The sequence below is a fragment of the Procambarus clarkii genome, chromosome 18 (assembly GCF_040958095.1).
Source record: "Procambarus clarkii isolate CNS0578487 chromosome 18, FALCON_Pclarkii_2.0, whole genome shotgun sequence".
NCBI lineage: Eukaryota > Metazoa > Arthropoda > Malacostraca > Decapoda > Cambaridae > Procambarus > Procambarus clarkii.
In genome coordinates, this window is record NC_091167.1 from 26,542,896 (window position 1) to 26,567,710 (window position 24,815).

The following is a 24,815-nucleotide window of genomic DNA, read 5'->3' on the forward strand; positions in this document are numbered from 1 at the left end:
GGCCTTGGTGACGTCCAGATTCCCTCCTTCCCTGCTGTGCGTGTTGGCTCGTGGTCTTTCAGCTCCAGGCCGAGGCCAAGAAAGTGGCGAGGCTTGGAGTTTCCAGTGATGCTGCCACCTGTAACTAAAAGGATTCTGACCTAGTTTTTGAGTTGTTTGGCCGTTTCTGTACTTCATTTTCTCTGAACCTTGCAGTTGTTTGTATAGATTCTCTGACTTTCTGGATATTTTCTGTGAGGGAACCAGGTTCTGGTAGGTCATTCAGGGCTCCTATGGCTCATGTGACTCGGGAGAAAATCATCTCGGTGAAGTAGCTTCAGGGAGCCACCGAGGCCCTACCAGAGAAAGGCATTTCATTACATTCTATGTTGGGCTGGATCAAATTTCTCCAGTGTCTCCTCCCACCCCCCCTATGACCCAGAGGGGACAAATATTTCTGCTGCACCAGGGAGTAAATGAGCATTTACTCTCTACAAATGAAGTAAATGAGCATTTACTCCATGGTGCAGCAGAAATATTTTCAAGTGTCTTCACTGGGTCAAACAAGGGGAAGGAGACACTGGAGAAATCTAATCCGACTTGTCTGGTCCTGTTCTTGAGAAGATCGGCTCGATGACTAAGGAAGGAAACCACCAATCTAACTCGGAAAAAGCACAGCTGTAATTAATATGAGCGAGTTTGTAATTAGTATAGGAATTTAGTAAACAAAAAATTACCAACTTAACAGAAAACAAATGGAAATATATTGTTGGCAAGCAAATTTTTGTGCCACAAAGTGCCTGGAAGGGATAATCAAACTCGGGATAATTTCTATAAATACACTGCATAAGAATAAACGTGCAAGCCTACCGAGAAAAATATATTGGCAATATGTTAGTTAAATAATGTTTATTACGGAGGCAGCAGATCAGTTGGTCCAAGTGGCTCTTATGGGGTCAGAGAAGTGTGTTATTAAGTCTGGCTTTTGTTTAAGAAGGAATTATTTAAGAGATAGTGTTTTGTATGTGTAATTCCTCCTCATTTAATATTTGTACCATTTTCCAGAGTAGTGCCTCCCTAGGGAGCCAAATGCCAACTGAACTACATCTACTAGGGACAACACACACATTTCAATTATGTGTCAGTAGTTAAAGGTACACACAAAATACAATAATGTATACCAATTTGCTTATACTTACATGATGTATTATTTCCTAAGTTTCTACCCATTGGCACTCCCCACTAACCCAATATTTATCACTATCTTTTTGTTCAAAAGAGTAACACAATTTGTTTCTAATGATGACATCACTAGTCATTACAACTTGACTGGTATCTATCCACCTAGGCAAGAGATGAATAATATCTGAGAATATACAGAGGAAAGAATTAGTTTAAAATTGATCTTCAGACATAAGGAAACCTGACAGTGTAAGTATAATCCAAAGTCAGTCATAAGTAGAAATATACTAAACCAAACTACTTAACCACTGCATTGCACCAAACAAATGTTGCTCTGAGGGTTGTGTAATTTTTTGTTTAATTAGACCATATTTTAAGGTTTTTAATGTTTTCATCGCTCTTTGTGATTTGAAATGAAAATGATCGAGTTTGGAAACTTTTTGACATTAACATTAGCTGAACATTTATAAAAACCAACAAAAATGTTCTTAACAAACTGTACCATGAAATTTTTGCCCAAAACAGTGCAGGGGTTAAGTCAGTTAAATTTGGTTTAAGATTCTGTATTATGGCCACGAAAATAATACCAGAACTGCCTACAACCAAGAATAAAATGGTTTACACACTGAATACAAAGTTACCAGTAATCCAAGGCGTCTCCTACTTGAAAGGTGTGCAAAATTTACAATAAACGATGGAATACATTCACCTTTAATCTTTCACACACACTGATAACTTGGTATATTCTTCACTACTGTATTTAATTCCATATACTGTAAACTAATTACTGTAACTATTTTATACTTGCAGCTACCTCCTACACTGGCGACTTCTGGCTTTCTTACCTTACTTCTGCCCTGACTAACACCTCCATAACTATCAAGGTTAACAACCAAATCTTCAGTCTATTTCCCTGATTTTCCATGTAGTGTTCAACAAAAGTCTGTAACCAAAGTTTTTTTTTTTAATTTTGACAAATTTGAGAAATTACACATGAACACCATATTACTCTTTAATACTTGGTGTAGTAAAATATTAACTAAACATCTGAAAATATCTTGCAATTGTTGCCTATACAGTACAACTATTCCATTATTATTACTGTACCCCATTTCTCATTTCATATGGTGGAGAGGTCTGGAGAAAAAATATGAAGATAGTAAATTAGCGATTAAGTTACTAATTTAAATTATAGAACTGGGGGAGTAGTTCGAAGAATAGAAGAACTCCTAGAACCTTTCAGATATAGTTGAAGAATGTTATATTATAAATTAAAATTATGGCTCATCAAATCATTATATCACTTGAGTATATAGCTATAAATACACAAATACTCTAGCTACTAAGTAACAACTATAATCTTATACACTGATTGGTTGTAGGTGGAAGAGCAGCATCCTCACTGCGATCCACTAAGACTTCTCCCTTTAAGTCTGGAGGTTTTGTCCCCTCCCTCCCTCCCCCTTTTTGTTTTTGTTTTGTTTTGTGGTAGATTTTCAGCCTGTCGTCCAAACAAAGACCTAAGTGATTCCATGCACCTGCCAAACCCCCTGTTTATGAATGAAAAACGGTTTACACATGACTACCGATTTCATTCAAACACTTCCAGAACAAGTGTTACTCTGAAGAATTTTGTTCGAACCACAACGCTGTAAATGCTTCAGCCACGTACTACAAATACAAATAATCGCCAACAGAACCTAAACACCTAACCTAACCAAACCAATGCCTATATATGCACAATATGCTATTATAATATTAATTTATATTTGAGAAAATTCCCGTTTTGAATGAACAGCACGTTAAAACTGATGAATGCATCTGTGGGGTCGACCGCTGGATGTAATGGAGTCTAGGACGGGTTGTGGATTTTGACTCCAAGGTCCTTTTCGTTATCAATCTGCTGTTATGTTATTAATTTGGTAGTTGTGGCATAGGTTGCATGCCCCACATGCAAGGTCTTGCATTTGTCAATATTAAAAGCATTTCACAGTCTTCTGACCATTTGTGGAGTTCATGTGGTAGATGCCTCTTTGCAAGGCATCAACATTATCATTTCTCACTTACCATAAATCTGTCATCCTAAACATCAAACTAGTGACTCATTACACATTAACCTTCACATGCACTACTTCCTATATAAAGAGACTGCCACGTTTCATTCCAGTTGACAATTATCAAGACCAAAAAAAACTTCAGGACAAAGAAAGCTACAATTAAGAGTAAATAACTAAAACTGCCAAAGATTAACGTGTGATGATGACCGTTGTCTAACCATAACACATCCACTTTATGGCATTTTATTAAGCATTTAACACTATACTGTACCTGCAAATGTAAATATATGTTGAACAAGGATATACTCATTTCACACCAATTTTGTGGTCATATTAATAGTAATGTATAATAATGTATTATTGGGTTGTTGACCAAACCATACTAGAAAGTGAAGGGACGATGATGTTTCGGTCTGTCCTGGACCATTCTCAAGTCAATTGTGTGACTAGTCAAGTCAATCAAGTTGACACACAATCGACAAGACAATGGTTCAGGACGGACCGAAACAACGTCGTCCCTTCACTTTCTAGTGTGTGGTTTGGTCAACATATTTCAGCCACGTTATTGTGACTCCTCGTCTGCATATTAAGTATTGGGTTATCTGAAAATTTACTTGCATTATCAGATACGTTATATAGATACAAAAATTAATAATTCTCAGAAGCTTCAGAAAAGATAGGACATTTTTCCTCATCTAACTTTATCTTATACCTGATGCCTTATTCTTCTGGAAACCCCTTTTACTTTAGGGAAGAGCTATATGAAGAATTACTTTCAGACAACATTACAGTGAATGTCTGGACTCATTATCTAAAACTCTTCTACAGGTATTCATCTATATTACTAAGAAAAATAGAACATGTTTAACTTGATAAAAGACCAACCTGTTAGCATTCCTGGGCTCAGCTTAGGAAGCGACCCCTCCATAACACAGTTACACTCATGATGCCAATCACTGGGTATGATGGCCTCATTGATAGCAAGCCAGTCATCTAGAGGACACACGGGAGCACAGCCTGGCAGGGTCAGCACGTGTGGCGGCTCAACCATATTGGTGTCATTTCTCAAGAACATCTGTTAATGTTTGGTATACTTGGTTATCCATACACTTATTTTGTACAATAAATAGTAATAAATTATATTTTCCTATTTTTATTATATTAATTCATTATGTCAGGACAGCCAGCTAGAGTGTGTATACTGTATATATATATATATATGTTAGGCTTATATCGAGATCCACCTCACCCCTAGAATGCAAGGGGTGGGGTGGATCCCACCCCAAACCCACCCCGCACAACAAGTTGACTATCTCCTGGGTATGTCAGAAGTTAGTCAATGTACCTGTCCACTTACTGCTAAGTGGACAGGGGCATTAGGTGATAGGAAATGCACCCAACCATTTCTGTCCTGCCCAGGATAGAAATTGGTAGTTTCTCACTGGTGGTTACATTCAGGTCCTTTCATATATAGCATTACCGCACCTGCTCTTGTTCTGAATGGTGGGTGGTATTCCGAGAGATGGAATTTTCCTTCCATAATGTCCCTTCATCCCCATGTTTCACCAATGCTAATGAAGTCCAGATTCTCAGCCTCAGTGTATGCACACAAGGCATCAAACTTATTTACTAGGCTTCTAGCATTTGTGTAGAAACAAATTAAAACTCCTGATGATGTTCCTGGGGGGGGGGGGGGGCTGAGAGTGCTTCTATATTCTGCATATTACTATTCCATACATTGTCACTCTGGTTCTGAGCCTGTTTGTCGTCCAAGATATATTGGGTTAGTTCAGCCTGGCCGAGGCAGGCAGACCTTCAGTGACACTGCCATGAATAAGGGGGCTGGATATTCAGTGATACTCAAGAATGCATAAGAAAGTCTGATATTCCAGGAAAGTTTAGTTACAAATATTTGTTTGTCTTGGCCCCTTGGTCGCTGCCTGTAGCTAGCCGCCTGGATAGCTTCCTAACACATCACCGGGTCTTTGCGAGTCATTATAGCCTACCGGAGACAAAATTTAGTCTACTTGCAAATGTTTGATCAATCCAAGCCTAAAGGAAATACCACTAGAAAAGTGCTCTAAAACAAGCAATTGCAAATAACAATATTATCCAAATAATATAAACAACATAATAAAGAAACACTTGAAAAACAAGGAAACTATTTACTGCTACTAGTTACTGCTGTTAGTTACATAGGTCACCAGGTCTTGACCCTTGTAGCAATGGGATAAAGAGTTGCAATGCTATTAAGTGTTAAGAAAGCACACAGGAAGAAAGCCAGCCAATATAATCTCTGCCTAACCTCACTACAAAAGCCTAAAATTTAATATCTGCCACAACAACAAATTAAACATTCTGCAATAGCACCTATAAAAATTATCAAGACATTAGACAAAGCAGAGCATCATAACTTGGTGAAAACCTTAATTTTATTCTTATAACTACTGTATTTAAGTCATGTTATATGAGAGTTCATTGCCAACTGGAATATTATGATTAAATCATGTCTGGTTCCCAGGTCAGCGAGTACTGTATTTATAATTTCCCAAACAAAAATATAAAGCTTTAAATGGAATGAAACGCTTTTATAGTGGGGTTCCCAGTAGCTCCCTGCGCTAAGTAAACAATGGTCCAGCCAAGCTTTAGATGCACCAGACCTCAAACTCATCTGTGCTTACCACACAACCTGTCCATTTACAAAGGACATCGCATTTCAATCGTTTGCGTTACACAAGGGCAAAAACTGTCGTACTAGAAAATGGAAGCAGCTCGTGGAAATGACATACTGTACTGTCCCGTTTTTGGTTTCTGTCCTCTGGTAGATTAGGAGAGGACACCTTAATTTGACTATTTTCTTCACATTGGAACACCTTAGGAGGACGGGTTGAACCATGAGCCAGGACCAAAATCTGGCACTTTCAATGAGAAAGGGGAAGTTGGACAGGGGCGGGGGGGGGGGTCATAGATCAACCCAAAACCGAGGAAAAAAAGCACTAGAAACCATAAGCATAACAAAACAAGCAACTCTGAAAAAAAATAGATTCCCTTGGGTAACAAGGCAAATTATTATTTCCATAACATAAAAGATTCCAACCGCGAAGAACCTGGGGTCCCTGGCCTACCACCTGGCAGCAGTCAGACACTTCACATTCAGGAAGCTTACATTGCAGCTACAAAGTTTGCCTTTTTTTTCCAAGGGTACCTATTTTTCTTCAAGTAACAACTCATTTTGTTACGGTTATGCATCCTGGTGAAGTTTCTCAGTTTTGGGTTGATATCTGATCCCCAAGTTGAACTTCTCATATTGAGAGCCTAAGTCTGGCCCTGACTCATGTTAGAGAAGGATGGGTCTCTGGTGTATCTAAGGTGAGGCTGCACAAGTACTTAGCTCACAGAGATACTGAAGGGGCCCTCCTAGAAAAAAAAATCAAATTAGAGTAGTCATGCAGTATTGTATACTGGATAGTAATTGTAGTAAATCAATAAAAAATGTAATTGTAAATACCTTAACGAATCGTTGTTCACCAATTTTGTGCAATTCAATCAGAACAGTTGTTGCATATGGAGGGGCTATATTGTTGAACACACCAAGGCCCAAGAGCAGTATTGACAAAGTGGTGTCATGGGCCGAGTACATGTACATCTTCTGTTTGGGCAGCTTTCCTTGTACTTTTTTTCTCATGTTATTACCAATTTCCTTAATTATGGGACCTAATATGTAATGGAATAAATAAATAATTAAATTTCACAATCACAATGGTTATAAGGCCTACACTAGTTATAATGGCCTGCAAGCATGTAAGAGGACATGCTTGCAAGCCTCACAATTATCAGGAAGAAAATCAATCACTGATGACTGACACCCAGAGTAGTGAAGCATGAGTGGAAGATGAGAACTAGATCCTGGCAGAACATTACTTCCACTGAGCAGCTGATAGATAAGCACTGATAAGTAAGGTAAGCCGACTAGAAAAGACAATGGCTGAAGCCCCCAAGAAGACTCAAACAAACATAAGTCAGCATGGGTTTCAGAGGTCTGGAACAATTCCATAGGTTTGGCTGTACTGTACAGTACCAGCATGTAAGTTAAGGAAAGATACCAAGACGGACATCAAAAAAGTTTTAAAAATCATTTTTTACCAATTCCTATGGCCATCAAAACAGACACCTGGACTTTGTACACGTATTAGTCAATTTACAAGCTTGGAAATTGAGTTACTTAACCAATCTGGGAAAAAGACTCCCTCAGATGCTTTCTAAGCTAGGACCTGTGTGCTCTATCAGGACACCACAATCCCTTTAGGCTCTATCAGCCTCTGTGCCATAGGAACAAGTACCTTTTGAAACCTGTCTTGCCTTCTCAATTGGGAAGAGAAGACAGGGCAGTTAAAGTTCAATCCATCACCAAGGAAAAATAACTGGAAAAAATAAGCTACACCTGTTAAATTTTTTAAATGACTCATTGTGCAGTACTACCGACATGCCAGTGAACGAGCCAAAAAAATTGGCAAAAACTGTCAGAGGTCAAGAAACCCACCTTGGTAATGTTTTAAACAGCACCAAGCAGTGTCTAGCCAGTTCCCAAAGTGTTGATCCATCACATGCAATGGATCAACACTATCATTTATTGTTAGTTGAAGGTTATGGTTCACCTGGAATTTCAATCTTAACTTTTGAGTCTTTATTCTGCCATAGGACAGAGGTCCTGATGACCAGATTTTAGCTACAAATTTTGCTATGCTCCCTAAAGTCCAATAGTAAAGTTTGCAGCCAATATCAGAACCTCTGTCCCACAACAAAATAAAGAAAAAGCTTGAAAGTCAAGATAGGAATTCCAAGTAAACCATGTCCATTGCTTGTTCAAACAAAGAACAAGGACAGTAAAGTGAAGCCTGTGATTGGAACCAAAGTATCTTTTGCGGCAACTTCCACCCCATGGCTGGGCCGGGGTTACCGCCATGGGACAAGTGCTACGTCAATGCTCATCAATCATGAAACTTCCGGGCTTCACCATGGCCAAAGTCGGTCATAATTCCCCCCCCCCCCCCCTCCCTTGATCAGGTTATGCATTTTATCAACATTGAAAGAATAACAAAATATATAAATTTTCTTGTACTTCAGAGGGATGTTGGCTATAACCAGGGGTGCAGAGCAGAGGTTAAGGAGCAACTGAATAGGATGGTTAAAAAATTAAATGCATAAAAAAATTGCCTTCAATATTTCACAATACTAAAATGAAATGTTGAAACAAAAACTACCACAGATAATGATATGTACCTGCTCTAAGACGTTTTAATTCTTCAGACAGGGCGACAAGCTGGAAACTAAAGTCGGACAAAACCTTCATGCGTGGAAGGACATCTTTTGTCCACTTCGGTAATGTGAGATTGTTCAAGAACTGTAAATGAAATTAGTGTTAAGTAACAATTAAAATTAGTTATTGAACTAAAATACAGCAAATAGGATTAACCAGATTGTGTATGAAAATGCTTACACAATAACATGACAATCTATGGAAAGACTCAAAACCAACAACAAAAATTCCAGAATGTGTATTAACATGACAATAATCAATTTTGAAAAAGTAAATGATATTAGAGTGTGGAGGAATTGCTGAAATACACTTGCTACAATCTTTTCCTGGTCCCAAATTCAACTAACCAGATTATCAGTGTTCCAGCATACAAAGGTACCAATGAATCTAGATAATCAGGGTCCTACCGAAGAGCATTAAGTGTAATGAAGTGCCCTGTGCTGTTCAACACCTATGTTGCATCCAGTTCCTAGCCTGCGTGTCCCTACAGCCACATGTTAGTGGTTGTACTGTGCTTGGGTTCGAGAGCGAGGTCCTCGCCTCACTAAGGGCCGGAGTTGCCGAGGTCACCATCTGCCACCATTTGGGGTTTGTTGATTAAGTACAATACCTAAATAGGTTCACAGTTTTGTTTGGGGTTTTGAGTGTTGCCAAATATTACTTGAAGGAACATTAAAAGTTTAGTGACTTTCTATTCTGGCAGATGGTTCATCTGGGTAATGGTTGATCTATGGTCCCCAAGTGCTTCCTTCATGGAGGGAGCATGGAAGGAGGGATGTCCATGGTCCCTCCCACCGAGGTCATGTTAATGACCTCTCAGGGGTCTCTGGACTGGTGCTTGCAGGTAGTTTCCATGAATATACAAGTATTTCTATTTTTTTTTTTATTTTAACTGACTTTTTTCTTCATTGGATTTTTGTAGTTATACTATGTATGCACTAGTGAAATTTTTTTAATTTAAATCATATAATGTGTAGAACATCAGTAGACAAATATGCACATCAAAAGGTTTTATTTACAGTAAATTGCAAAATTTTTGCCGTTAAAACATTATACACATGTTCGGTATACTGTATATACAAGTTTAGGTTCCATTACAAAACACTGCTTACAGGACATAAGACAGCACTGCACTCTCTGCACCATGTTGTGACTACTTGTAGACCCTGCACCCTCTGTGTTCCTACGGTCAATGCACTCATGCTGGCCTTTTGAATGCTTTCCAGTGGCTGGTATACATTTCATTTGGTGTATCTAAAAGCTATCTTTGAAAGCCAGTCTGTCTGGACCAGACAAACAATTTACATCAAAATCCTATATTACTGATGGTTACACAGGAGAGAAAAGCTTGAAGAAACACTGCCCAAAATAATACGATTTGATAAAGAATTCATTGGGGATTTCCAAGTGTAGCCGAGAGATAAATTTTGGAGCACAAGATTTAAAGCTCAATTTGAATAAACAAAGGAAAATAAGATTGACTTTCCTTATTTCACCTCTGAAACACAAGGAACATAATGATTCTTACCTCAATTAGTAAAGTATCATGAAGGTAGTCCACATCTACGATAGAAGAAATATTATCTCCTGTCATTTGACTCAGGTAGTGGAACAGATCTTGACTGGCATCTGTCAAATTTTTCACCAGTGGTAGATTATCCTGTTTAGCAACTTCCTCCTGGATTCTTGGACAGGTGTGATTAATACTCAAGAGCTGTAAAGTTTGAAAATTTATGAAATTAATGGAGAGTATTAAAGTATACTGTACCTACATACTGGACAGAGTAATGGTGGTATTTGCATATTAAACAAATATTTGCATTTCTACACACTCAGACTGAAGAGGTTGAAGCCAAGAAAATGAGTTGAATACAAGTACAAGAAATTCAAACAGGAGTGAAATATCTAAATACAAAATGTTTGTCAACATCCATAACAAAGGATTACTCAACTGAATTGAAACTTAGAAATCCACTAAAGATTCTGACAAGTAATTGCAAGCTATCCCAGCTTCTAGCCAATTTTACAATTTCTTAGGTGTATTTGTGATATGATTATTTTTTTTTTTTTTTATTTTTTTTTTTTTACACATTAGCTCTACAAAACAACAACAGCGATGACACCAACAGCGGTGGCGATGACAACAACAGCCTATTGGAGACAGGACCAGAATAAAGCTCTCTTGATCAAGGAAAAGAGGAGTCTGGGGATCCTTGATCACTACATTACAAAAGGAAAAAACCACTAGAATGGGAGAGTATTCCAAAGAATACACCGGCCCTTACAACAATTCAACTATGTATATAATCACTAGCCAAGAAAAAAGTACTAGTTGGCAATACTCGCTTGCTGCCCGCCCCCGTCATCCCATGCTTCCAATTTTATCATTCACGCACCAGTCAACACATGATCACACGTGTTTAATGTGTGTCACATGTGTGTCACTATTCACAACACGAACACCAAGAGAAGAGGAGCTATGGCAGGAATGCAGAGCTACTGCAGGACCCACCAGAAGAAGGCATTTCACTACATTTAACACTGGATTTCCATGAAGGCTCATTGAGTAGCTCTTTCGTGCCATCTCACCCTGGAGCAAGGAAAAACCACTTATAACCAAGAGAAAAACAAAACTGGCCAGGGCTTACAATTGAGAAAGGAGAAGAGAAGCAGTAAAACCCTGTAGGGACTAAGCAATGGGTCAACCAACTCAATGTTATGCAAATCTGATGTTGCCTAGGAACATTGAACAAGTATCGACCCATAAGCACCGTTAGTGCACCAGTGATCACAAGGTTGAATATGGAGCAAAAAGAAAGAAAGAACCAATGACATCAGGTTAAAGAATGCATCCGCTGAGCACCAACTGGTGTGCAGGTAGCGTCAAATGGCTGCTACATGACAAAGCATGTGATGAACTCCCGTTTGGAGCAACCATGCCTCGGTCATCAAAGGACCCTCCAAAATGCCAAAGACTTGTTCACAGCAAGAAAAGAATGATGAGGTTGGAGCTGCAGGAACAGAGACCCATAATAAAGGGTACAGAAACCCCACTTACAGAGAAGAGCATGAAACATGCTTCCCCCTCCCCCCTCACTTATAAAAAAAAAAAAAAAAAAAAAAAAGGAATACTCTGAGAAAATGTGAAGTAAAGAAGCTGGCCCAAAGACCCTGATGTTTCCAGAGGAAAATTAGCTGGCCAGAAGTGAAAAAATGCCAGACATCTTGGAAGGGAAAGATGATAAATAACCCTAATTAGCAACAAAAGAAGCTCTGCCAAGGTCAAATGGCATTTGGTGGCAGTATTAAGCATCAACTGATGATCACAGAGCCAACAAAGAACAGACTGGAACAGAAAATATTCAAAGACCAGCCATATGCAAGTTGCAGTAAATACAAGTTGCAGTCAACTTTACTCAAAAAGTCCATATATGAAAATTGGCAGAAATAATCACACTATTGAGGCAAGTCTTTCCCTGATCCACTGGAAGAGGTGGTGCCCCAGCAGTAGCAGGTTTGGACAGCGAGCCTAAAGGTCCAGAAACCATGGCTGTGCTGACCACCAAGGAACCAACAGGATCATCCTGCCCAAATAATCCAACTGGGCAATAATGGAGAGAAGCCATACCAGAGGAAGGAGATAAAAAGAAAATCCCACCGCCTGACTCCAGTCTAGGTGAAATGCATCCACCACAAGTGACTATCTAGGAATAGGACAATATACCCCAAATGACGTTCCATTCCACACCGTTCGATGTATCTAAACATTCGACGTTCGGTTCCACACCAATAGGAACAGGTCCACTTTGAGCCAACTGAAAGTTACCCAAATCTGGTCAGGAAGCCATCAAGTAATCTGAGGACTCCTCAATACTGTACCCGACATATGCAATATGCCAGCTTAGCTTAGGCTGCAAGCTGACCAGCTGGGTGCCCAAACCAGCTAATTATTGAGGAAGACCATGCAGCAACTTCCAAAAAGAGAAATGAGAAATCAAAACCCGTATCAACCTGGTAAATGTCCTGGATGCTAGATTCAAACTAAATAGAAAAAACATTAAAGCAGAACAACTAATGCCAAGTCAACATAAAACCCAAGTCAGTCCCTAAACCTCGGAGGAATCAGGATGAGCCAATAAGCATTCTGAAAGCCCAAGCCAGTCACTCTCAGGAAGAACAAACCAAACCTGACAAAACCTGATCATTTGGAAGGTTGGAATGGAACCAAACTTGTTCAGGCTTAGATCAAGAATAATTTGCAACTCCGAAGCATTATTTTTGGGGAACGAACAACCAGATCATAAAAAGCAAGGAAGGTGTCATCTTTGAGACATGAGCAGAGGTTGAACCCCACAACACCCTAGTGAATACCTAGGGACAACATAAAATGAGACCAGGCAAAGAAGAATGCAGTCAACCACCTCCAACCCCACTGTCAAAGGGCCATGCTGCAAAAGAGCTAACATGAAGAGCATGTACCCCGAGGCAGAATTTGAGTATCTCTGCTAGGAAGGAGGGGGCAAATATCAAACTCCAATACTGTACTGTGTAAGGAAGAGGTACTGTATATGGAAAAAAAAATAGTGTCTAAGACTAATAATACTTGCATTGTAGAGGACTAATTTTGTATTCCCTACCCAGTTAATAAAGCTTCTGTCCACAAAGAAATAATTGAAAAAACACTGTATATATAAAGTATATAATCAATAATACTGTATACAGTATTTTAAAAAGATTATTATTAATTACATATTATTATTATTAACTTATTTATATAAAGTACATTTGAAAACACGATACAGTGCAGAGTATTCATAAGTACACACATGGTAATTTTATAAAACTGCTAATATACAGAACAATTTGGGCATAAAATACAGTAGCCATAAAAATTATTTGTTTCTCTGCCTAGATCTATAATGTATGATGAAAAGGTAGCCTTAAGTTGTTGGTAAACTGACAATATTGTCAGACAAAATGAGAGGTTCTGTTTCTTTACGAAAATTTTTATTAATTTGTTTTGATTTACTGCTTAACATCTGGACTATCTTAACTAAACTCAAAAGATTTGAGTATTTTCTAGACTAAAAAAATAAATTTTTAAAATTTCAAACTAAACAAAATTTAAAAATTAAACTAAAATCATCTTACTTCATCATTTTCTGCTAATGTAGTGTGAATAGGTGTTGGCATCCATTCCAAGTCCTTCTCAAAGAAGGAGTCAGGATTATCTGGTCTATAAAATGCTGCTAGATTGCATGACGCAGACATCAAGGTGCGGTCCACATCCGTACTGCGAACATACACTTCACTAGGAATCCATTTTTCACTGACAAAATTTTGGTACCTATTGCGTAACCATCTGCCAAGGGCATACTGCCTAGCTTTTCCTTCCTGAAAATAAAATTGCATACAAGTCTTAACAAATATTATATTTTTTATTATATTATTTCTTTTTATTTCAGGCCTTAAGCCTGACTGGTGACGACTTGACAATCGGTTTTGGTGTGATCTTAATGCTATCGTCGGCCTGGCGGGCAACCCACCGTACACCTCAAGGCAGGCCAAGCAGTGTGTGAGAACTCGCCACCACCCACAAATGTTTATACCCTTTTCAGTTTTCTGATCTCAATTATTGTGCTAAGTCATTCAATTTGGTATCAAATTGTTCACAATAAAATGCTCCAAAGGAATATGTGCATACAAGAATATACAATTCTTACTTTCCCATACTTTAGACCCACCGCGCACTGCAAGGTAGGCCGAGAGCTAGCCACCACACAAAAAGGTTTATACTCTTCAGCTCTTTCACCTCAATTCTCGTGCTATGTCGTTCAATTTTGTATCAAACTGTTCACAATAGAATGTTCTAAATTAATATTTGCATATAAGAATAATGTTACCAATTTGCATATAAGAATAAATAGAATAATGTTACCAATACCATAAGATGAAGTAAAACCGTCATGTAAAAAACACCCGTTTTTCTTTGTTTACAGTCATTATTTATTCCAGGTGGATGCCATGTGGTATCTAAAGAGAATGGGAAGACATTGGTGTGCATTTTAAAACAAGTCTAATAGTATTCAAACCATAAATGGAAATTTTTACAAATTTTTAAATTACTGACGCCGTTTGCGTCATGCCGCTCACTCCGTAGTTTTGTTTTTGATAGAAATACTGGCATCGGGTACCGAAAGTGTTAAATTGAAGACCAAGTCTGCATCTCGAGTACATTATTTTTCTCATCTTATTCTCCTAAACAAAAACTAAGTAAATTTGATTCTTACTGAAAACCAGATGATAGGATATTTCTTTTTAGACCTCCTAAGCATTTCACTTAAGATGAAGTGGTGCTGATGAAAAGATACTTTGGCTCTGTATCAAGGCTTGGATACAACAAGACTGTCTGGGAAACCAACCATTCACAACCTTAAGTAAAGCTTTATGAACCCTTTCCTTGTGACACTTCTTTCATCCACATCCTTTTTTTGTGGTTAATGTGGGGTCTAAATTACACTATTTATACAGTGGTACAGTACTGTACCTCTGTTTTCAAATTTAATCAGTTCCTAGAGATGGTTCGACAACCGAAATAAGATTTTTATTTTTCCATCAAGAAATAATGTAAATTGAATTAATCCATTCCACGCTCCCAAAAATATTAACTTAAAAATACATTTTATACATGTGAGGAAGGAGGGAGAAGGAGAGGTTACCATTTGGAAGGAAAGTCCCCTTCCATTATAACATCAGGCAGTGATGACTTCTCTGGGGAACACTCATACGTTCTGCAGGCATACCACTAGGACCTAGTTGTGGCTCACTGCTTGATTGTTTTACTAAAAATCTGTCTGAAGATACTTGTTTTTCCTTACATTTTAACACTTGTCTGTAGTGAGATGATATATTGCCATTTAGAAGGTCAATGCAATGGCCTGCTACAGCTTTATCTGGGCGAGTTTTTTCAACAAAACTTTGTTTGGAAGGGAAGTCCTCTTCCATTATAACAGCAGTGATGACATTTCTGGGGGTCTCTTGTTTTGCAGGTACACCACCAGGACCTGGTTGTGGCTCACTGCTTGCTTGTCTTACAACGAATCTGTCTATAGACTTCCCCCCCCCTACGTTTTAACACTTATCTGTTGTGATACATTATGGCATAACAAGCAAAAACTTTACTTTCAAAATATAAAAGGTGGCTTTACTGACTATTTTTGTACACAATCATCCTAGGAATGTCAGATTCCACTACTTTAAACTTTACTTTGTTCAAAAGTCATCACAATATGTTTATGCAAGGGAGGGCAGTACGGACATAAAATTAATAATGACTTTTTAAAAAACAAATTTGGAAAGTGGGATGGCCTCTGCAAATGACATTTAAAGAACTCATACCTTAGTCAACTGGGCCAAACCATTGGGCCAGAGGGAGGGATCCTTGTGGGGATCATTTGTATAGAGGGTGATTGGTGCACGGTCTCCATGACGGTACATCTGAAAAATTGGCATCAATTGAGATACTGTAACTTTATATAAAACCATTTACCAATAACATTAGTATGTTTTAAAATAACACAATGATTATGAGTAAGAGCTATTGCCAAATGATAAAATGAATATAAAACAGCCAAGAACAAAAAAATATCAATTATGGATTTTCAAAAGTTGATTATTAATTAAACCACAGGAAAACTATGATTTATGAGAACACAAAGGCCTATACAGTACTGAAAATCAATAGTTGGGCTATTTAAGAGTCCTCATGCAGTCATAATGTAAGAACTGCCAATTGACTAATAAAAGGTCTTTAATGCTTTGTCTCAAAATAATGAAAATTTGAAATTACTAAATCAAAGGTTGCCAATAACAATTGTTATCGTAAGCATTCCAATGAATCAAGAATGGTTTAAGTAAGGGTTGAAAAGGGAGTGGTAGTAAGGGTTGTGTTGCCCTTGGTGGAGGTATGCATATTACCGATAGCCTTTTAGTTCAAAATGATGTGCCAAAATATTCTCTTTTCTATTTGAGAAAGATCAGCAAAGATTGTTACATTTCCTATTCTTGCAATTTAAATATATATTACAACCTGTGTGGTCTAATTGATAGAAAACAAGGAATTGTTGCATAAAGTACTGTACAAGCATGAGAACTGCTTGTGTCCATTGTGATTTTCTAGTGGTGGCGGCGCTGTCAGCCCCACGATTATTTGCATAAAAGTAAACTATTTTATATATGTTGGTCTTTGGGTGTATTAAGTGAAGAGTTACTACATAGCCAGTAGGATGATGAAGTGGTGTGATATTTATGTATTATTTGGGCAAACACATCAATGTCTCTCTCCCACTCTACCAATAACCGTTGGAGTGCCACAGGGCAGCATCTTGGGACCCCTCCTATTTCTTATATACATCAATGATCTGCCTAACATCTCTAACATTCTGAAACCTATTTTGTTTGCTGATGATACTACCCTCATCTACTCTAACCCCAACCCACATACACTAAATAATGTTAATAATGAACTAAAAAGAGTCCACTTATGGATGTCAACCAACAAACTAACACTTAACATAGAAAAGACCTACTACATCTTATTTGGAAGCAAATCTACAAATACAATTCAGCTTCAGATAGATAATGTAAACATTAGCAATAAAAATGGAAAGTTTCTTGGCCTTTTCCTAGACAAGAGACTGAACTTCAGCACCCACATACAACACATAACTAAGAAAGTCTCTAAAACAGTTGGTATACTATCCAAAATCATATTATGTACCCAACTCTGCTCTCATCTGTATATTATGAACTAATCTATCCCTATCTTAATTATGGTATCTCTGCATGGGGTTCAACCACTGCAAACCACCTCAAGTCCATCATCACCTAGCAAAAAATCTGCTATCAGAATAATAAATTCTGCTTTCAGACAACACTCGGCCCCCTTGTTTAACTCCCTAAACATGCTAAACATAATCTCGCTCCAAAAATTCTTGTGTCAATTACATTTACAAAACCTTGTTCTTAAATGCAAATCCTGCTCTGAAACTCTCCCTGGACAGATGTAATAGGACCCATTATCACCACACCAGAAATAAATATCTCTGATATCCCGAGTCAAACTTAATCTGTGTAAACACTATGCAAATAAAGGGACCCAGTCTATGGAACTCACTCCCTATTGAATTGAAAAGCTGTCCAACTTTTGCAACATTCAAAAACAAAACTTAAAAAGTACCTAATTTCATCTTTAGTTTTTTACCTTTTGCTTTAAAATTGCACTGTATCTATTGCTACCCAATCTCCCAATCTTTATGTACCCAATCCGAACATCTTTACCATTGTGATCATTGCTGTCTTCTTATATGTACTATCAATCTGCTGTATGGTGTCTATTAATCTGTTTTAAATTACCAATCAAGCTGTGAATGTAATCAGAGCTTTAATATACTAATGTGCTTTAATATACTTACTAATCTCATCTTTTTTTTTTCCTTGTAATGTATCTTATTTTATTAATTCTGCTAGAATTTACCTATTTAAAATTATCTGTTAGATTAATTAAGGACCTGCCCGAAACGCTGCACGTACTAGTGGCTATACAAGATTGTAAATACTATGCTATGTATTCTCACAAACCCAATGTACCTTGTATATAAATAAATATATAAATAAATAAATGTTATATACTGTACTCTCAAGAACCCAATGTACCTTCTTTTATATAAATATTCTAGGACAGGCCAAAACATTGTCGTTTCTTCATTATCCGACGCGTGGTTTGGTCATGCAGTAATTACAACACTCAGAGCACCTCATAACCTCACAACATTGTCTTAAACCACTAACAACAATAGGACAATCTGCTCTACCAGTAGCACATCCGTTCCAGCACCAGTGTTGTTAGCTCTCAACTACCGTGAAACAACCCTTAGGAGGAGGTACACTTACCAAATGCACCAATTCCAGCGTTCCCTCGTACTCGGCACCACCTCCAGGACGGATTATAATACACGAAAATAGTGTAAACATGAAGACGAGAGAGGAGGACGTCATGACGTGTGCTCGGGAGCGCGACACAGACGCGTCTGAGAGACGGCATGTAAACAAGACGCTCAAGCCCCGCCTCCTTACCCAGCAGGCCCCGCCCCCTCTACACGCGCTCCTGGTACTCCCCTAGTTGTACTCTCCTAGTTGTACTTGCTGGGGTTGACCTCAGGCTCTTTGGTCCCGTCTCTCAACCGTCAATCAACAGGTGTACAGATTCCTGAGCCTACTAATGATAAAGATTTAGCCACCCAAGAGGTGGCACGAGCATGAATAGCCCGTAAGTGGGACAATTTTTTTCTTTTTTTTTCAGCAATTCTTTTTAGCCTACTAGGCTCCATCATATCTATATTTGAGTCAGCCTCCACCACATCACTGCCTAGTGCATTCCATTTATTAATTACTCTTGACACTGAAGAAGTTCTTTCTAATGTGTCTGTGGCTCATTTGGGTACTCTGCTTCCACCTGTGTTCCCTTGTGCGTGTACCACCCGTGTTAAATAATCCATCCTTGTCTACCCTGTCAATTCCCCTAAGAATCTTTTATGTGGTGATCATGTCTCCCCGAGCTCTTCTGTCTTCCAGCAACGTGAGACGCAGTTCCCTCAGCCTTTCCTCATAACTCATACCTCTTAGTTCTGATACTAGCCTAGTAGCATACCTCTGAACTCCCAGCACCTGGACTGGACGGTAGAGCCACGGTCTCCCTTTAAGTTCAAGTACGTTTATCGAGACAATAAAACACACATCAAAGGAATGGAGTAGCTAAAGTTATTTCTACCCTCCTCTACTTCAAGTCCCTCAAGGGGCGCACAAATCCACAAATCACAGTACAAGAATCACATTTTACATGGCAGGTTAATATAGTTAATATACTCAGAATGTTGGGTAATATGCTTATTGCTTGTGATGTGTTTAAACGTAAATATAAACGTAAACTTGCCTAAACCACAAGTCAAAGGTAAACACACATTGGACTCGACCCCTGCAAGAGACTCGAACCTAGAAAGCACAGATGTTCGCGCACCCGTGCCTAACTAGTACGCTAACCGCTTGACCACGCTAATCCTTAAACGAGATCGAACCTAGGGAGTTTATCCCAAATTTTTTGAGGATCAGCGCGGTCAAGCGGTTAGTGTGGTCAAGCGGTTAGTGTGGTCAAGCGCTTATAGCGTGGTCAAGCGGTTAGCGCGGTCAAGCGCTTATAGCGTGATCAAGCGGTTAGCGTACTAGTTATGCACAGGTGCACTAACATCTGTGCTTCTGGGTTCGAGTCTCTTGCAGGGGTTGGGTTCAATGTGTGTATATATATATTATATATAACACTTTGTACTGAAGGGGGTGAGAATAGCTTGAGCTACCTCATCCCTCTGTTTATTTATACCTTAATAAACTTGTTTGAATTTGAATATAGTAGACACCATATAAGTTACACTCTTGGGGCAAAGTGCTTGTAGCTCACAAGTATTCTGTCTATCATACCATTATCACACATCCAAACAATTTGACTATATAATAAATAAATAAGTAATTATTAAATTTATTAAATAGTTTATTAATAATAAATTAATTTAATATTAAATAATTAATGATTATTAATAATACTAATAATAAATAATAATAGTAATACTATTAATAATATTATTCTATTAGTAGTAATATTATATTAATTATCCCATTCACCTTGGCTCTAGGATAATTATAATTAGTAATGCTAATGTCTTCTCACAGTAATAACAGGATAAAACTTACTTAGGATAAAACACACTTATGCATTAGTGAAATGTTTGTAAGGAATTTACACAAAGTCTTTCGCACTCTTGAGTGCTTTGTCAAGGTCTGAGTGTGTGATTAGGACCAGATTTACATCGCTACGTGATTAGACGTTGAAGATGTAAGTGCTAATCTTGTAGTCTCCGTGGATCAGTGAGAAAACACTCGCCCGACGCCTCGCTTTACAAGAATGTTAGATACTCTTGTATATATATAAAATCACACACACACTCAGACCTTGACAAAGCACTCAGGAGAGTGCGAAAGACTAAATTCCTTACATCAATTTCACAAATAGTGTGGGTTTTTATTTTATCCAATAATAATAATTTATTTGCAAGAAGGTACAATGGGTTTTAGAGAGATTAAATAATAATAAATAATTCATTGTATCGGGGGACAGGAAGCCAGAATGTATTCATGCACTTTTGGCTTTTTATAGAGCACGGACTATGGTGAGCCCGTAATTGAGTTCGGTTATTCGCGATAACGTTGTTATCGCGAATATTTGACTCAAAGTTTTAAATGGAGGAGGGGTTTCCTCATTTTTACCATGAATGTGCCTTATATACGTTCTATTATTATACTTAAACATGCATTGTACTTATCAAGTTCAAGTATGCTTATTGAGACAAGAAAGAAATACATCTCAAAGGGATAGAGTAGCTTAGGCTACTTCCCCCCCCCCCCCCCCCGCATTTCTCCTCACCTTTTGAAGCGAGATCAATTCATTAGCTCTTCAGCCTCGCATTATTCTAATCGCCGAAGCTACATGTATCTGAAATTCTATCCCCAATACTTTAAGTTCAATTCCATCCTCATTATCTCAATCAAACCATTTCTTGGACATCCCAAGATTATCCTCATGGCTTCATTTTGTTTTGTCTACCGTTACTAGAACAAGAAATGACAGGTTCAGCATATCAGTAAGTGATAACAGTGAATACTATTGGAATGTGAAATGTAAAATAAGATTAATATTTGTGTACTTTATGGATTTACGAGTCCCACGAGGGACCTTAAATAGACGAAGGTAAAAATAACCTAATTACTCTATCCCTTTGAGCTGTATTTCATTACCTCAATAAACGTAAATACCTCAATTTAGGGTATTAAAAGTATCAATACAAGGCAGAGCACGAAACAATGGGTATAAATTGGATAAATTTAGATTTAGGAAAGACTTGGGTAAATACTGGTTCGGTAACAGGGTTGTTGATTTGTGGAACCAATTACCGCGTAACGTGGTGGAGGTGGGGTCCCTTGACTGTTTCCAGCGTGGGTTGGACATGTATACGAGTGGGATTGGGTGGTTATAGATAGGAGCTGCCTCTTATGGGCCAATAGGCCTTCTGCAGTTGCCTTTGTTCTTATGTTCTTACGTACTGGAATTTTATATCTCGTTTGGAAAAAGTGCAACAGTGCGACAAAAATCATCCTAGAACCTCATAACAGCAAAGGTTGAAGCCCACAGGATTCACAGCACTACAAACTTAGACATGAGAGGCCTAATTTCATAGACCTTTAATATAGCGAACAAGTTGGAGGAAATTAATCCATCCTACTTCTCTAACAGGTCAAATGTAACACACACACACACTAGGGGCAACAGCTTCAAGCTCAACTAGCCACAATGTAGAACAGAAAGCGTTTTTATACCCATCGGTTATAAACCCATTGAACCGTCTCCTCATGGGTATAGCTCACGGGATCTTCACCCATGAATCCGCAAATCAAAATTATCTTGGACAATTACTGAACATAAATCAGCAGTTAGAACAATAACAATCTAACCCCAGGCAGCGCGCAGCACCTTTATTTAAATCCTTGAACATGTTATATATAAAATTACACTCTGGTATATTTATAAAACTCATAAGTGCAATACAAATCACCCCTCGGTCACCACACGGGAAGTACCGCAAATAAAAGGCTCCTAAATTGTGCAATGATTCCAATACTGTATATATATTATAAGATAGATAACTGCAGAAGGCCTATTGGCCCATACGGGGCAACTCCTAATTATAACCACCTATTCCCACGCATATACATGTCCAACCCACGCTTGAAACAATCAAGTGACCCCACCTCCACCACGCTACGTGGCAACTAGTCCCCACAAATCAACAACCCTGTTATCGAACCAGTATTTACCCAGGTCTTCCGAAATCTGAACTTCTCCAGTTTATACCAGTTCGCGCTCCGTCCCGGGCTCATACCTCCAACACTGGCACCTTTATATGATATTATATATACATGATTATATATACACTGATTATATATATTATATATTATATTGGTTAGGTTTTATTAGCAATATATACACAATCTTTTCCAGTTTGTCCAAAATTCAATAGTACCAAATTCTACTGTCTAATTGTTCATTACGTCAGCACATGTAAGATGGTTCAGGTCGTTACTACAAGTACCATCTAAACAGGAGGATGGGCTGGATTATTATTATTATTATTACTATTACTACATAGAAGAGCTCAGTGGAAACTATAGGCTATTATATATATTCTACCCTTGTTGGAACGTTTGTCTTAATTCAAATAAAACAAGTTTTGCATAATTAAGACTACTATATACCACTCAGGAATATTGGAAGATATTCTTGTGTTGTAACCAGATTTTGCTAGTGGAGGCTGGAGGAACAGCCTAACACTTCATGTTCACTCCTGACTCCATGTATGACTAACCATCCTGTCAGATGGGAATATTAGATGAATTCATAGCTAGTTCTTGATCTACACTGTGTAATCTTTCATACAGAACAGGCTAGCAGCACATTGCTGTGTATACCTAAGCTGGTTAATAAACTGACAAGCAACTGACCGTGCCAATATTAGAGGTAAGCACGCTATATACTACATGTATTTGTGCACTGATAACACAGTAGTTCACAAGCCTTGGACCTGTAGTGTCTAATATTGCATTAAATAATAATAATAATAATACACAGGGAAGGGAGTACCACCTCTGGCTGGAAGAAGGGGCCGACCCTTAGCCTCGTAGGAAGCCCCACACAACGTATTAGAAGGAATGTTTAAGTCCCCTCCAATAAAGTTTCTGTATAAATAAATGACTATTTTTATTGAGAGCGTGTTTGAGTGTCGGGAAGGGGAGGGGGTGGTATCTGTAGGCTTACAGTGACGGCTAGGGGTCAGGTACAGACCAACTTTCTTATCTGTTGTTACACTCCAAGGTCACCGGCCCACCTGTGGCAGGTTGGGTCAGTGTCCACTCATTGTTGCCTGACGCAGCTGCCTCACACAACACAACAACATCTGCATGACTGACGCAGCGTCTGATACGGTCAACACCCTGACGCAGCTCCTGACGCAGCTGCCCGACAAATGCGAGATATACCAATAAGTACTCCTAATTCATCACCATGATTCAACCTGCCCTCAACATACATACACGGCAGAAAAGCACACAGACAATCACACATACACGGCAGAAACATCACAAAAACACACGATACAGTTAGTGTAGGGACCCAGGTGATAAGACTGATTACTGGTGTCTGGGACGTCTGGTTCGTGAGCTTTCTATATTACGGCGCATACAACTCTCTTATCTTAATTCGACCTAACAAGAACAAGATTGAAGTGAAACCATAACATTTGGTATTACTAATGTCTGTAGATAACAGTCCAGTATACGTGCCTTCTTTTGGACACCGATTTCTGTGGATTCAGTTCCCTGCTAATCTTGTTCTGGTTCAGATTTGGTTATTTCGATTCAGTCCAGTTAATATTTGATAGCTATTTTATTACCTAGGTTCTGAACCCTAATGTGTCGGCATCAAAACATATCTGCCACTCTCTCGTAGACTTTTAAAGCTAAATATTCATGTAGCAATTTTGTGTTATAAGAAATTGTTTCCAGACATATTTTCGCGATTTGGAATATTTTGCTAATGATTCTAATCGATAAAAATTCGTTTATACATCGTAAACAGCAGCGATCTCATGACAGAACCTTGAGGCACTCCACTTACATCTGTTTCAAACGCTGACTTTATCCGTTTATGCTGATCTTACATTTCCTTTGATAAAACAACCTAATCTAATTTTTAACAACCCACCAACACCGTGCAGCTCTACCTTCCTGTCTGTCGTTCGTAAGCTACAGTATCGAATGTTTTGTTTAAAGCTAGATATATAATATCGATATATTTTTAACTATCAACTGCTTTAAGCATTCTGGAAATGAATGAGAATGAAATTATCATACAAGAATGGCGCTTAGTAACGTCGTGATTTGAGTCCTTTACTAAGCTCTATTAAAGATTTTTATTTGAATGACATTTGCGGTTATCGATTCCAATAATTTTCTCACAATAGACGCGAAACTAATCGGCCAGTAGTTCGATATAAATGACATATCCCCTTGTTCAATATTCGGCACTATATTTGCAACCCTCTATGGGTCTAAACCGGTACAGT

At 38.3% G+C, this 24,815-nt stretch overlaps 1 protein-coding gene and 1 long non-coding RNA gene across 4 annotated transcripts in view; one reads left to right on the top strand and one right to left on the bottom strand.

The window, feature by feature from the left end:
* The window catches only part of LOC123754327 (prostatic acid phosphatase), a 29,628-nt gene extending 10,990 nt beyond the window's left edge, over positions 1-18,638 (bottom strand). The window contains exons 1-8 of one of the 3 annotated variants that reach the window (XR_011229042.1): positions 18,487-18,638; positions 15,934-16,032; positions 13,687-13,929; positions 10,064-10,249; positions 8,499-8,619; positions 6,727-6,932; positions 4,104-4,293; positions 2,007-2,104 (exon numbers count right to left, since the gene is read on the bottom strand). Coding sequence is in view for 2 of the 3 variants with exons in the window: in XM_045736626.2 (XP_045592582.1) it covers positions 1,194-1,345; positions 4,104-4,293; positions 6,727-6,932; positions 8,499-8,619; positions 10,064-10,249; positions 13,687-13,929; positions 15,934-16,032; positions 18,487-18,591 (1,302 nt within the window). In the remaining variant the exon portion in view is untranslated. Of the gene's footprint in view, positions 1-1,178; positions 1,346-2,006; positions 2,105-4,103; positions 4,294-6,726; positions 6,933-8,498; positions 8,620-10,063; positions 10,250-13,686; positions 13,930-15,933; positions 16,033-18,486 lie in introns of all 3 variants that reach the window. The other 2 variants (XM_045736626.2, XM_045736628.2) reach the window with 2 other exon arrangements.
* On the top strand, positions 7,176-15,939 carry LOC123754328 (uncharacterized). The gene is made up of 3 exons (XR_006772378.2): positions 7,176-7,255; positions 9,239-9,379; positions 14,001-15,939. It is a non-coding gene; the product is annotated as an uncharacterized lncRNA (long non-coding RNA).
* Positions 18,639-24,815: the final 6,177 nt, after the last annotated feature.